Below are 15,580 nucleotides of genomic sequence, written 5' to 3' on the forward strand. Positions count from 1 at the left end.
GCATTCTGCGGTGTGGCAAATAGGTCCACCTCTGGATGGCTGAACCTGGAGCAGATGGCCAGAAACAGTTTCGGAGAAAGGCTCCACTTCCCGTGGTCGACTGTGGCCTGATTGAGCCAGTCGGCTTGATGGTTGTTCACTCCTGTAATGTGCTCCCCACCTGAGCAATCAAAGATGCCTCTCCACCCAGGTGCCAAGTGCCATCGCCTCAGTTTGAAGAGCCCTGGAGTGTGTGCTGTCTTGTCAGTTGACGTGGGCCTTTGCCGCCACATTGTCAGTCAGCACCAAGACATCTCGATCCCGAACATGGTCCTTGAAGTGCTGTAATGCCAAGTGAATCGCTTGCAGTTCCAGCCAATTTATATTGTGTTGAAGGTCCAACCAGGTCCAATGCCCCAGCGCCATCCGGGACTCCAAGAGAGCTCCCCACCCATACAAGCTGGCATCTGTTGTCAGGATGAGGCGCTCCGGCTCCCTGAACTCACAGCCCTTGTGTAGCACTGGGGAGAGCCACCACCTCAATGACAGCTGCACCTGTGGTGTCACTGGAACCTTTTCCTCGGAATTGCTGGAGTTTGACATCTGATGTGGCAGGAGATGCCACTGGAGCATCCTCGTGTGTAGACAAGCCCAAGGCACCACGTCTATGCAAGAAATGAATTTCCCCAGCAAACTGGAGAGCACTACCACAGAAACAAAATGTTGACTTCTAACTTGTCTAACTAAGGCTAACAAAGTAACTTTACAGTCGTGGGACAGGAACATCTTCCCCAGCTTAGAGTCTATGATGGTCCCCAGGTGAGGAATCCTGGTAGCGGGAATGAGAGAACTCTTATTTAGGTTAACCAAAAAACCTAACTGCTGTAGTGTGGATACCACCAACGAAAGATCCTCCCTCACCCACTGAAATGATACTGCTTGGACTAAGATGTTATCGAGATAGCATTGGACTCACGGAGGTAAACCGCCACTGCGGCTAGGACTTTAGTGAAGGTCCGAGGCGCCAATGCCAAGCCAAACGGTAGGGCCCTATACTGGTAGTGGCTACCTAAATAGGAGAACCTGAGATACTTACGATGGCCAGGGAAGATGGGAAGATGGAAGTAAGCATCTGTCAGGTCGATGGAGGCCATGAAGTCATTGTGTCTGACCCCCACCAAGATGGATTTAAGCAATGCCATCTTGAATCTTCTATAAACTAAGTGAAAATTTAGCAGTTTAAGATCCAGAATTGCCCTCCATCCCCCCAAACTCTTCGGAACGACAAATAGGTTGGAATAGAAACCTGAACACACTTGGTCCGGTGGAACTGGTTCCACCGCCCTAATCTTTAGGTGGTGTCGAATTGCCTGCCTCAAGAGAGAGCATTTATCTTTACTCTTGGCGACCGAAAACGTCCAAAAGTGGTTCGGCAGAATGGAGAGAAACTCTAGGCGCAGGCCAAATCTGATGGTATTCAGAACCCAGGCATCAGTGGTAATCTCAGCCCAGGCATTAGCAAACAGAAGCAGTCTGCCGCCTATAGGTGGGGTCGCTATTGACCTATCTGACCCGGCAGTAGGGACAGCCACCTACCCCCCGAAAGGGCCTCTTCCCCTGGGGTTGGAACCTAGACCTATCCCTGGTGTAGTGCCTATCTGACTGCCTATCTGATCTCAGAAAATACCTGCTGTGCTGCGTCTCCTGATGTGACTGACGATAGGACTGCTTCCAAAAGAAAGGCACAGATTTTTGCTCCTACTTCTTTACGGGTATAGGCATGACCTTCTTTTTATTTTTGTCCTCAACGAGGATTGGGTCCAATGGGGTACCGAAAAGGGATCCCTTGGAGTAAGGCAATGATGCCAGGTGCCACTTTGCCTTGTTCTCCGCTTGCCACTCCCTCAGCCACAGGAGACGTCAGAAGGTTACCGAGGCCGCCATTGCCCGTGAGGCATACTTCATGGCATAAAGAGTGGCATCCACAGAGAATTGAGCAACAGCAACCAGCTTGTTGAGATCTTAATGAGTACGCACCTCCTCAGGCGGAATCCTTTCCTGCATCTGTTGTAGCCAAAGGATAGCCGTGCGGCTGAAGAACAATGCAGAGGCAGCTGCCTTGATGGCCCATGTGGAAAACTGGAATGTATTTACAAAGGGTCAGCTTCGCCTTCTTATCCTCGGCCTTCAAGTAATCAGCCACATCACCGGACACCACTGTTAACGTGGACGTCAATGCCACCACTGGAGGGTCCACTGTGGGCACCTGCAACGCCTCAGAGAAACTAGATTCCAGGGACCTTTGCCACCATTGCGGGTCACACAGACCCCTTCTGTAACCCAGCAGAAATTCCATGTGAAATTGCAGAGGAGATAAACCTCTGAATGCATGCTGGAAGCTGCTCCATGTCTCTAACGAAGGAATCCTCCTCCTCCTCTTGTGCACAACTTTCAGACTGTGGAGCCAATGATGGCCTGATGGGATTATCCCCCTGGCCCCCCTGCACTGAAAAGGATCCCTTAGATAGGGACCCTGTTCCACAATGGAGAGTGGGGGGAAGGTGAAATGTCCTTGAGATACACTGGGGAATCCCCCCTGTGAGGAGACCTAGACTGGATCTAATGGGCGATCTAGACCTCAAGGGAGAACTAGGCCTACCCCTCTGTTCAGCCCTGGACACCTGCATTTCCAGGCCTCTGTGCCTCCTTTCCTCGTCCTTCTGCAAGGCCTTGGAGGATTTTTCAGCTGCTGCAGTTTTTCGCAGTCTCACAGAGGCTGTGGGCCTCACTTGGGCGCCACTGGAGGTCCCCTCCCCAGGGGACAATGAGGGGGAATCCGGCCTCTCCTCTGCATCTGCCATGGCACCAGGTCAGGGCTCCAACAGGCTCAGGCCACCAGAAACAGCAGCGCCCAAAAACCAGCTTCCTCCAATCACTCATGGCCTCCACACAACGAAATCAGCCTCTGGTAGACCTTTCCTGCCCCTTTTGCAAGCCGCACAGCTCTGGGCCTACTGGCGTCAATCTGGGCTTGCAGGGCCTTGCCTCTGCCACCACTGTAGAACGGATGGCCACCCAGGAAGGCAGGGATGAAAACAAGGCTCCATAGTAGCCTCTGTCCCAGTCCATGTGGCCTGCAGGAATTGAGGCCCCCAAAGGCTGACGTAATGGCGTCCTGCCTCTAAAACCCCAAGAAGCAACTTTTAAATCCCTTACTGGCGGCCGGGCGCAAGCCACACCAAGGGGAGGCTTCTAGGTATCAGATGGAGGCAAAGGGAAGAAGGCAAGGAGAAGGAATTTGCAGGATAGCACTGGATTGTTTTTTGAAGAATCAGGAACCAAAAGCAACCTGTCTTTCTTCGGCCAGACAGAATTGAAACTGGGAACCAGAAACAAGGAGCACAGAGACGTGGCTTCAAATAAACTCTGTCTCGAGGCCAATTGGACATTACAATACCCAATCCTGGCTAATCCTACAAAATTTCTCTGGAAAATGTGAGACAAACAGTAGTGTCAAGAGGAGAAGTTCTAAATCTAATTGACAAATTGAAAACTAACAAATTGCTCAGTCCAGATGGTATCTACCCAACAGTTCTTAAAATAACTCAAGGGTGAAATTTCTGATTTAATAGAGGAATATGCAACATGTCCCAAGGTCAGTCTCTAAAGCTGATCAAGTTCTAAAAAAAAATTCAGAGGGAATCCAATAATGTATAACAAATTAGCTTAACATTATTTCTAGGTAAAAAAATACATCATATGAAACACCAAATATCAAGCATTTTTTTAAAAAGTAACATTTGACTGCTACTGAAGTAATTTGTTTTTTGAGACTATCAGTAAGCAGATAGGCAAAATTGATGCAAGGTACAAATGAATGTCCTATTCAAAGAAAAAAAAAAACACTAAAGGAAATTTTTCAACCTGGAATGCTGTGCACCAATCTGATCACTGTCCTTCGAAAAACAATATTTAAAATCAGAAAAAGAATCACCAAAACATCAAGTTATAGTAATCTCGCTTACAGGAATCCCTGTAACCTAACTATCTTAGCTTTAAAAAAGGTAAGTAAGAAAGCACATTATAAGGATTTATAAAACTGTACCTAGATAAAGAAAGGGGATAGGTTCTTTTCCTTTTCTCATAATATTAGAAGTAATTCAAGGAATCTGAATAATAAGAGAAGCAAAATGGACAAAAAGTGCTTCTTCACAAAGTCACAATCAAATCACAGAACGTACAACTACTTTCACTATCTTGTACAGTGTAAGATGAAAGATTCATAGGAAATCATTAGTCACGATGCCACTGCAGCATTTTCAATATCAAAGAGTGGAAGACCGTAAATTTAAAAGTCTAGTAAAATGTTGTCAAAATAAGAATGTGAATATATTTTTTACACTGAAATAGAACAGCAGAGCAAATTGAGAAGAATGTAAAAAGAATTTTAAAAACCATGTAAGAGTAAAATCCAAAAGGAAAAAAAGTAAAGTCCAAGTATACAAGTATATATACAAGTATATGATTAATAGGAGAAAAAAAGACTAATGGCAAGCATACAAAAAAAAAGTGGCACAGAAACAGAAACTGCCAAATGAAATGATCAATGAATCATGCCCTCACAATCCTTAGGGAAAGTAGGATTTCAAAAAGGTTTTACAAAAGAACAAAGTGGCTTCTTTCTTTTAAGAAAACATTTTGAAATGAAAAAGAGAGAACGTAGATTTAATGCATAGGATATTACTCTGGGAAAAAAAAGCACCTAAAAGCAAAATGTGAAAAACTGACATGGAATTAAAGTGGGACAGGAATGATGGGAATGAAAATTAAGCAGAAAGAAATTATGACAAAATGTGTTTAAAATAATAAATGGAGAAACTAATACAAAACACACTAGAGATTTGAGAGACCTGTTGAAGTACTATTGAATAGATGTGTGTGAGTACATATATATGTGGACACAGACGGAAACACACACACACACACACACACATACACATCACTTCATTCCTCATATGTTTGAAATCTGAAGATAGTTTAGCCTAACCATGAATATCCCAATTGTTTACAAAAAAGAAGGGAGACTAAAAACGGGTCGTTTGATGTATGGTTTGGGGATGGAGATAATGAAACACAGTAGTGATCATGTTTATACTATTCTCTTACTCTTATTCTAAAGTAAGGTGACCAAACGTCCCGATTTTGGCGGGACAGTCACGATTTTTAAAAATTTGTCCCTTGTCCTGCAGCGTGTTCAAAAAGTCCCGATTTTCCAAAAGAAAGAAAAGACGCCGAATCATCAATTTTAAAAAGGACGCCGTTAAAAAAGTTTTTATTTCTCTGAAGTGTCGTTCCCGATGTGGCCTTCAGAGGGCAGTGATTTCCCTCCCTCTGCTCGCAGCACCTGACGAGGGGCAAGGCTTCCTCCCCTCCTGCCCGTGCGCACGCCTACGCATGCCGTTTTTGCGACAGCCGTCTGGTGGCCTCGGACAGGGGGGGCTTTCTGGCGGCGGCAGCACGGCGAAGAGGAGGCTCGGTCCCAGGCCAAGTGGCTCAGCCGTTGGAAGGGTTTTTTTTTTGCCCGCTTCTCTCGGGCGCTACTATCCCTGCAGCCATGCCATGCAAGCCGCCATCAGCAACCTGGTCCGGGTGAGCCAAAGGGAGGTAGGCGGGGATCCGGTTGGGAGAGGCTGGCAATGGGGGTGGCTTTTGAAAGTGTTTTTTCCATCCTGTAAACTGTTCAGAGAGGGCTGTAAATAAAAGCACCATGAAGCGTTATCCCTGCCGCTGCTGCCGCCTCCTCCACCGTGCTTTTGAAGAGCCACAAGGCCGCGGGAGTCAGTAGGAAGGCAGCGGAGAGGGCGGGAGCAGGAAAAAAAGGCCCCATGCTCCTCAAAAGCATGGTGGAGGAGGAGGAGGCGGCGGCAGGGGTAACGCTTACAGCCCTCTTTTTTTTTTTACAGCTCAGGTGCTCCGAGCTCCCCCCCCCGTCAATGGTGTCCCGCTTTACCCCTCTTAAAATCTGGTCACTTTATTCTAAAGTCAAATGCCTGAATGTTTACAAGAATCCAGATAAAATATTATAGACACAGAATTCACATTCTGTATTCAAAATGAACATTTTGCAAACCATTTTGCTAATGGAGTATTTTGTTAGCTTGCACTCTCCTCTTCCTATGATCCAAATCTACAAAACAGCCAACTTTCAGCCAAGTTTTAGAGTCAATTTCTAGCAAAAAAACTCCAAACCCACAATATGTTCTCCTCTCACTTACTGGGGGTACTTTAGTCACATGACCAAATGGTATCATAATGGGAAATAAAAAAGCAACAAAGAAGATTATCAGGAAAGTGGAAGTAGATATGTATAATATTGGGAGAAGCTCACTTACTTCAAAAGTAAGCTAACAAGAAGTACATGTTTACACCTAAGCAAAACAGAGTGACTATGATTCCCGCTAGAGCTGGAACAGGTGTTATTCATTCTTCCTATGCATACTAATGCCCCTTTCCATTCTAAGATATCAAAGTGAAGTAACAGTTCAACCACAGCACTCTTTTTCATTCAAACAGAAAAATGCAAAATATATGTTAATGCGATAAAAACAAAGCCTCTCAGATACTGTTTCATTAGTCATTATTTTCACTGTCATCTGCAGAAGAAAAGAATACCAAAACAAAGAATGTGTTAGTGTAAAATCTGTTGTTTCAAAATAACAAATGGAGCATTAATTTATACATGCTGATATATTATATTTGTCAACAAAAACAAAAGTAGATAAACACATCCACTACAAAAACAAAAGCCATCTTGAGTAATTAAGCACTTTACTTTTTTTTCCAATAAAATATATTTCTAAAAGAAGACAAACCAGTGTCGGATTTATTCAGATTTATAAAGACAGCATCTGAAATACACTTTTATTGCAACACTTTGAAATAAGGCATATAAAATTGCAAACATATGTAATAGGAGAAATTCATCTGAAATGCTTATGTTAATCACAGAAATCATGAATACACTGTTAGCTTAGGATAAACTTATAATTACATATATGACTGAGATTAGCTTATGTAATTATATATGATCAGATAGATTTTCAGTTTAAATTGTGAACAAAACAATCTCTTTGGTACATTCTTGTATTTATTTCTAAATGTTCTTATCGAAAAGAACAATTCATAGTCTATTTTATTTTTCAGGCATAAGCAATCTATGCTCAAAATTTCCAAAAGGACTTTCTTTTCCTGGATAGCCTCATCCAGTTTCTCTGAAAAACAAAGATGGGTTTATCTTAGGAATATATTTAACCATCTCTCCCATGTCATTTCCCTGACATTAACCCAAATGCACCTATAACCACTCAGAGAAGCTGATAGCTCTCAGGAGTAAAGAACCAAAACATAAGCTGTATTAGAATATTTCTTCATTTAAAAATAACTGTCTTCATATACGAATCATCAATATCCCATGTCTAACTTCCTGGTTTATAGAACCATTGTGCATATTATCTTCCCCAATTTCCCCAGGAAAATAGCTATTTGCAATCCCTAATGTCAAAAAGTTGCACAAAATATTTTGGGAACCGTAATGAGAACCTATATGGACAGCATTAGACTACAAAACCTGGATTACTCTAAACAAAATCATGAATGTATTCTTCGACCTGAGTAGCTTCATACATGTTGGCAGAAATATGATAATCATTTTGGACTTGTAGCGATAAGCAGTCTGATCAAGAACAAGGTGGACAGCTGCTCTCTTTAACAATACATAACAAAGTAATTTAAACTCCACAATACTGAAACAGCAGAACTCTTTTCAAGAAACTTATATAGGAGATTGAATTGGCACTGCCCAAAAAGTTCATTTTTTTTTCAAAGACAACACAGCACCTACCTGTTGTTGCACTGGTAATTGCTGTACCACCTGGGTAGGTACAGCTGCTTGGCTAGCTACGGAAGTCTGCAAAGTAACCGTCGAACCTGTATCCGACCCAGTCTCTGATGTCTGCATTCTTGTTGCTGTATGAGAGGTAAATATACACTCATTAAATTTATGATTTTGTTTTGTTATGAATACATAACCACTTTAAACTGCCTTTATCCTACCAACCTTGACTGATCCTAAAAAAGCTAAGCAGGATTGGAACAGCCTAAGATTGTTGTTGTTTTGATGGGAAATAATCAGAAAACACCAGTTTGTAGACTAGATTGGGAAACAAACTAAACACTTTCTGGAAAAGAAGACAAAGATAAAGATAAAGAGCTAGTTTGGTCTAGTGGTTAAGGCACCGGGCCAGAAGCCAGGTGACCGTGAGTTCCAGTCCTGCCTCAAGCATGAAAGATGGAGAGTAAGTTTAGGGCAGTCACTCTGTCAATCACCTCACAGGGTTGTTGTTAGGAGGAGCAAGGAGCATTAGTTATATTCGCTGCCTAGAGTTACAAAAGTAGACCTTGACTGACTACCACAATTGAGCCCAAAATTTATGTTGCTAAGTGAGAAATCTATTCAGTTTTGTCCCATTTTACCATTTTTCTTGCCACATTTGTTAAGTGAATCACTGCATCTGTTAAATTAGTAGTACGGCTTTTAAGTGAATCTGGCCTCCCTATTGAATTTGCTTGTTAAAAGGTTGCAAAAGGTGATCGCATGATCCCAAGACACGGCAATTGTCATAAATATGAACCAACTATTAAGCATGTGAATGTAAATCATGTGACTATGGGGTTGATGCAACGGTCATAAGTATGAATAATGGCCATAAGTACAATGGCACTTTTTTCAGTACCGTTGTAACTTTGAACAGCCATTAAACAAACTGTTGTAAGTTGAGGACTAAGTCATAAAGGCAATAAGTAAGTAAATCAACAAACCACTTTGAAACTGTTGCCAAAGTTCTACACCAACACATGAAATCAGCAGCTCAACTGAAGAGAGGTTGTTTTTTGTTCCCCACAGAACAAAAATGGACAAAATTGTGGCCATTTGAATACTGCTGAATTACAACTTCCAGCAACCCTCATTGGGCTGCTGAGAATTGTGTCAGTAGCATTTGGCTGGTTACAAATTTGCCATTCACAGGGTGCTTCATTTATTTTCAAAGCCTGCACAAACAGCATTCTATGTTTTAAAAAATCCAGAAACAATATTCTGCTGTTGTTCCATTTTTATTTAATTTCTTCCTCATACAAGTTATGATTTAGTCATTTCTGCTTGACTGTGTCCAGTGATCATTAAAATTATCAACAGAAGATCAATAATGTGCATTCATTATTTTCCTGTTCAAATTCAATGTTATTTGTTTCCTTGTTCCTGTAGCCTGGTTGGCATGTTACCTTGGGACTATCCTCCCCCCCCCCTCCCGCCAGGAGCTCTCTATTTACTACTTAGCTGGCTGGACACAAACATGGGTGCCTCCTTCCTCATAGTGGTAACTTCTGGAATCTGTCCTCCGCTAATGCTCTTCTTCACTTTTGACATTTTATTTAAAGGCCAAGTCTGCACCTTGAAGTCTGTTAGACCATTGGCCTTCCTGAGAAGACAAAACTAAAACTAAAAAAGAATTTCCTCCCAAGGGGTCAGAAAGGAAATTCCTCTTGGCCTTGTCTTTTCTCCTGAAAAATAATTCATCCTATGGAATTGTCTCCACTGTTCCAATGATCAAGAAATCACTGTGGATCAAGGCTTTGTTTTCTGTTACTGTCATAACTCTGACGCCTGTGGGAAGAACACTGAGCCAGGATACGACTTTCTGGACATCTAGCCATTCTATTTATGGATTGGTTTTTAGAGTCGTGGTTCCTGAGATGATTTTTCCTTTGTTCCACATGGAAAGACTAACAGAATCAATACAGATAGCCCCAATATTCGTTTAGTAACCGTTCAAAGTTACAACGGCACTGGGAAAAATGACCTATAACTATTTTTCACACTGTCGCAGCATTCCCATGGTCACATGATCAAAATTCAAATGCTTAGTAAGTGAGTCATATTTTTGACAGTTGCAGTGTGCAATTTCATGTGATCATCACGTTTTGTGATCTCCTGACAAGCAAAGTTAATGGGGAAGCCAGATTCACGGAACAGCTGTAGCAAGAAAGGTGGCAAAATTGGGCAAAACTCACTTAACAACGGTCTCGCTTAGGCACAGAAATTTTGGGCTCAATTGTGGTCAAAATTCGAGGACTACCTATTCTCTTTATCAGCAAAGAAAAAAAGGTAAATCCATTAAATTCCTTTCTGTGACAACCTTATCTGTCATAAGGGAATTGCCTCCAAGAAAAACTGTGTGGCAGAAAGTGCTGCTATTTAAGATATTGCATATTGCTTTGCCCACATTTACTCTAGATGGACTTTTTGGCAATTGCTTGCTCTTTATCCCACTGGTGCATTGTTTAAGGACAATTTGATCCACTTGTGAAGCCCAGCAACCTAGACAATAGTAATAAAAGCTGGCTGGCTACTTCGATCCACACAGCTTGCTAAAAAACCACAATGATGGAAAGATGGGAATATGAGTTAAATAAGATGATATCCTCCTGATTTTAAATCTTTTCTTCAGAATTTTGCCACCAATATTTTCCATATAATGCAGCTCTTGTTTCATATCACTTCTGTCCAGTAAGTCCCTACTGGCTCAAAAGATACCGTATCCCCACATCACCTTGGCTTGGGGGTCCTGCAACATGTTCCCTTCGTCAACTTTTTCTTTAACTAAACTAAATCATATATTTGCATTGTTTTTCTGTAAATAGTTTAGTATTGTATGTGTTTTACTTCTATATTCCTTTAAAATGCACACACATATATTTCCATTCAAATTTTTCATTGCTTTTCTTCCTTCTTTATCATTCCACTAGAAATAACATAATATTGTCCAGATTTTCCACAGGCACATCACATGTTTGTCTGTCTGTCTATCTGTCTGTCTGTCTCTCTCTCTCACTGTGTGTGTGTAACTCCTTATTTTCTTTCCCTCATGCAGTAGCATACGTTGTGTCCAGATTGTGTTCTGCTTGCAAACAAGAACTCTTGTTAAGAAAGGTGGTAGTGTATGTCGGTGTTTTGTTTGTTATCCCTGCCGTAACATTTAATATTAATATTTGCACTCCTTTGCAAAATAAAAAATCTTTATAATACAAATCCCTGTATTTTTTTTAAGGTATTTATTATAGATTTATAGGCCGCCCTTTTCCCTGAGGGGACTCAGGGCGGCTTACAATAAAAGGGGAAAGGGAGTGTAGGACAAATACAAAAAGAAATGTGAACGAGAATAAATTAAACAGTAAAACACAACATTCACTCGACATTCGGGAGGGGCGAAAGTAAAAACTTATCCCCAGGCCTGACGGGCTAGCCAGATCTTGAGGGCTATAGTGCCTGCATTTCTGTTTGAGACACCTTTAAACCATTCAAAAGGAATCGGAGGTGGAGTGGGAGACAAGATGGTTACAGTCAGACACAGTGAAAGGAATTCATGAAAATATAGCTTGGATTTAAGGACTATACAGTAATACAACAATTGTGTATGTGATCACTCAGAAGCAAAACATTTGGCATTCACTAGCTAAGTATAAGTAAACATAGCTTAAAATACTAAAACAGTGAAAAATATTTAAAAAAAGTTTTTGAAAGTAACACAAGACTTGTATATAAACAGTAGCAATAAATACAGATATTTTTATAGTTCCAGAAAGGAAAGGAATCATAGCTAAGACACTCCAGGATTCAGAAAATATTAGTGATTGAATTTATATAAACAATTTTAATCTATTTCCAAAAACTGAAAGACACCTAAACTTGTTAATTCATATCTATCTATCTCTATCGATGGAAACAATTTTTAATCTTTCACCCAACCTAACTTTTATCTTTTATACAAAGTCTATATTTAAGACCTACATCTTAGGGGTGTTTTTGGTGCTATATGAAACATTAAGTTAAACTACAACATAGCCAATATTTTACGGATGACATGCTTTGAAGTAATTGTTAATTTAGTATCTTTACAATGCTCTTTTAAAGAGATATTTGTTCTCACAATGAAGGCAGTCAGATTAATCTATTTTGAAAGGCTAAATAATCTTCCCTGCTGTTTAATAATCACCCTGTCTGTATGTTAACAAACTGTATGTGACTGCAAGAGAGACAAGTTGAATTTCAATCTGACTAGTCTTGCCTAGTGCAATTGTCACCAGCCACACCAGATACTTATCTGACAAAAGACCTTTGCATTCTGTCCAATTAAGCTGTTAGACACCCCTACCTGTTGTGGATCTGGGCTACAGAAGTAGCCATAAATGAAGGAATATAAATACACTATAGTTTGAAAGAAGCCAAATTAACTTACACAAGAGGAAAAGAATATTGTATTAACTTAACTGCTGATCATGACAAGATTAGCATTCCTTTAAATTAAACAAAAGTATTTCAATGTTCATCTTTTTTAAAGCAAATGTATTGGTAAAAAACACACATTATTTGAAAAATACCTTCAAGATGATTTAATAAACTGAATAAGTACAGTAAAAATCCTTTGGTCTTCTATTCTTTATATACTGTACCAGAATGGTTTACTGCATAATGAATCTGATGCATCCATTGCATAGCCAGCCACATGTTGTAAATATAGCATATTAATAATAAACTAATTTTAGCATGTATTTTTATCATGATTGCTGCTCTAAGTACTAAATTTGTGAAATCTCAATATCTACTTCAAATAATGATACAGATTTTAATTCAGTACAGAAAACAAAGGCCTGGAATTTTTATTCAAATGTACTGTTTTTTTCTCTACAGAAAGTAAAAACATATCTGTCTAAAAATTAAAATAACTTGATGAGTCACAGAGAAGCAAAGAAGCTTAATTATAAAAGTGAATGTAGTATACAAGAAATTTCAAATTACTATCATTTTCCAAAATATTGTAATAACATTTAGTTTCATCTATAGACGATCAAAGCATAATAGAGAACTATAGTTGGGTCACCTGTTGCCATAATTGGTGGACCTGAAGCTAATCTGATATGATAGAAAAGGAATATAGCAAAAAGCAATCCCAAAGTGTCAGTGCAATGCTGAATGTTACACGTATTATTTAATACTTTGTGCTACATTCCTATTCTATGAAGAAAATGTGAGCCAGTTAATACTGAAGACTGAGCATGAAAAGCTTTACAAGCACTGGGGAATTTCATAATGGTAAAAAGAAGAGACTAGATTTGCACTGAAAACAATTCCTTGTAACCTTTAGTATTTTATGAACTATAATAGTATTGCAAGATACATTATCTAGAGGTGACCAGTACATCTAAATAATTTTAAAACATCAGTGGTTTGATTTTTGGCTACGTTTCTCTGACCACTGTATGAAAATTGCTACTACTTGGGACAATCACAAAAAGTGTAAACATATTTTTTGTTCTGTTTTTCATATGGCTAATGTCATGGAATTCAGTTTTCCCAATGGCTGCTTGTTATTCTCTCTCCAAAAGGATTATCTAAGATAGTCAAGAAACATGCATTAAATAGGTTTTCAAATATAGCTAAACATATATTATCACTGAATGCAAATGAAATATTCCTGTCACCATATAATGTGTATCTTTCTGGCTTCTTGTGCAGCCTTTTTTATTTTTTGCTAAATGGTTAGCAGGAAGGCATCGAATTAATATTTTCAACCTTATTGGGAGGAAACAGTTAATGTTAGACACAGTTAACCAAATGTTATCCTTTGAGGTTCAAACCTTCTACCAAGAATTTAACTAACAGATCTCTGCACTATAACTGAATAGATACAGTACATTAGCTTCATACACTAGCTAGATCCTAGCACTCAACAGCTGCAGGAATGAATATATTAAAAGCATTAGCAAAATGGTACACAGTCAAGCTCCCTTAAGCTCTCAAAACAGTCAGATACTCATAGTATGTCATGTCATTTACAATATAACAGAATGGTGTTCTAAGAAGGAACTCCATCCCTCATAGAATTACTAACTTTTAGTATTATTTTTTATAGAAGACAGAAATATAAGACCTTAGCGTTTGATGACTACATCTCATTCCCAACATGGCTACCTGTGTACTAAGAAGGCACATAGGCCCAAGGAAGTCTTACTATTTTAATTCCCACATAATTACTGCACAACCAAACATTTCTCTTCCTGTTTAACTGTGGTGCCTTGGATTTTAATCTGGACTCCAGACATTGCAATCTGGCTGACTCAAATGTATGTGTTTCCGATGGAGAAAGTCAGATTTAAATCCAGATTGATCAATGTGTAGTCTTGAACAAATTGTTAGAGGAATATTTTACTTGTCTTTGAGATGCTCTCTAATGTTACATTAATTGATGGGAAGGTGACATTGATTCAATGCAATAGGCAAATCCAATAGGTTCCATACTAGATGGAAGTTTTGATGATGAATTACAGAGTTATATTGAAATACCTATATGTAGGTTAAGCGTGCTATTCTTGGAGTGGTCTTGTCTGATCACTCCCCATTCAAATAGGCATTAAATAAGGCAGCATTCTTGGTCTGCTGCTACCACATTTTCCTGAAAATAAGACCTATCTCAAAAATAAGACCTAGCTTGATTTTTTTACATGTGCGCCCAATATGCCCCTGGCCTCCGTTTGACCGTCAGAGGTCATCAGGAAAGGCCTCTTCAGCCAAGAAACGAGCTCTGGATGGACTGCTAGAGAAATAGAGGTTGGGGGGGGGGGGGCGTACATGTCAATCCAGAGCTTGCTTCTTGGCTGCAGAGGCCTTTCCTGAAGCCACATGGGCTCCTGCTGTATGGGGCTGTCAGTGCTGCCACCGCAAGATGAGACAGTGGAAGACATCTCCCAAAAATAAGTCCTAATGCCTCTTTTGGAGGACAAAAAAAATAAGACCATTTTTGGGGAAACACAATATTTAGTTCCATAAAACAACTTCTATCCTCCACTGTTCACTTTTTTACTTAGAGATCACCTGACTTCAAAATAACTCTCAGTGGCTTACATGAAAATAAGAACAAAGGAGAATGAAACAAAAAAAAAAAGGAAAACAATGAAGTAATATTGTGGAGCCATATAAATTATAAATCCTCGATTTAAAAACCTTAATCCCTCTAGTGTCCAGTTTTTAAAAACCAAAACAGAAGCTATTTTCCAGAGAGGCTGATTGTTCTTTATAATTAATTTCAAAATCTTTTTGGAAAAATGTCAACATTCCAATTTTAATACCTTTAGTCCATTTTTAGCTTTCTAAAATCAAAATCTTGTTTAATTTCAGAGTGTATAAATTCTTAAGCTTCTGATTACGTTTTTCTTTGATTTAGAATTAAAGGCAAATTCACCCAGCGTTTTCAGGTTTGATGGTCTGATGACCTCTAACAGCTTAAAAGTAGTTAATGAGCAAATTCCAAAAGTGATTAGAAAGTAAGATTTGCCTATCTTTAAAAGTCTCCTTTGTAGTTGTGAGAAAGATAGCTAACTCAAGTTGTCTTCCACCACTCAAACCTACTGTCCTGTCAGTCTCCTAAAGAGAAGCAGCTTTGTGAACACTATGCCCAATCTCACATCCTCCCCTTATCAAGAAAGGTTC

General features: G+C 39.7%; 1 protein-coding gene across 2 annotated transcripts in view; it reads right to left on the minus strand.

Moving 5' to 3' along the window:
- Nucleotides 1-15,580, minus strand: part of RFX3 (regulatory factor X3) — a 190,296-nt gene that overhangs the window by 95,837 nt on the left and 78,879 nt on the right. For both annotated transcript variants that reach the window (XM_014057937.2, XM_087716026.1), the window contains exon 2: nucleotides 7,880-8,004. In XM_014057937.2, coding sequence (XP_013913412.1) covers nucleotides 7,880-7,996 — 117 coding nt within the window. In that variant the 5' untranslated portion in view covers nucleotides 7,997-8,004. The remainder of the gene's footprint in view (nucleotides 1-7,879; nucleotides 8,005-15,580) is intronic.

This window comes from Thamnophis sirtalis, unplaced genomic scaffold, assembly GCF_051295495.1.
Source record: "Thamnophis sirtalis isolate CommonGarterSnake01/CBP01778 unplaced genomic scaffold, rThaSir2_p1.2 scaffold_5, whole genome shotgun sequence".
Lineage (NCBI taxonomy): Eukaryota > Metazoa > Chordata > Lepidosauria > Squamata > Natricidae > Thamnophis > Thamnophis sirtalis.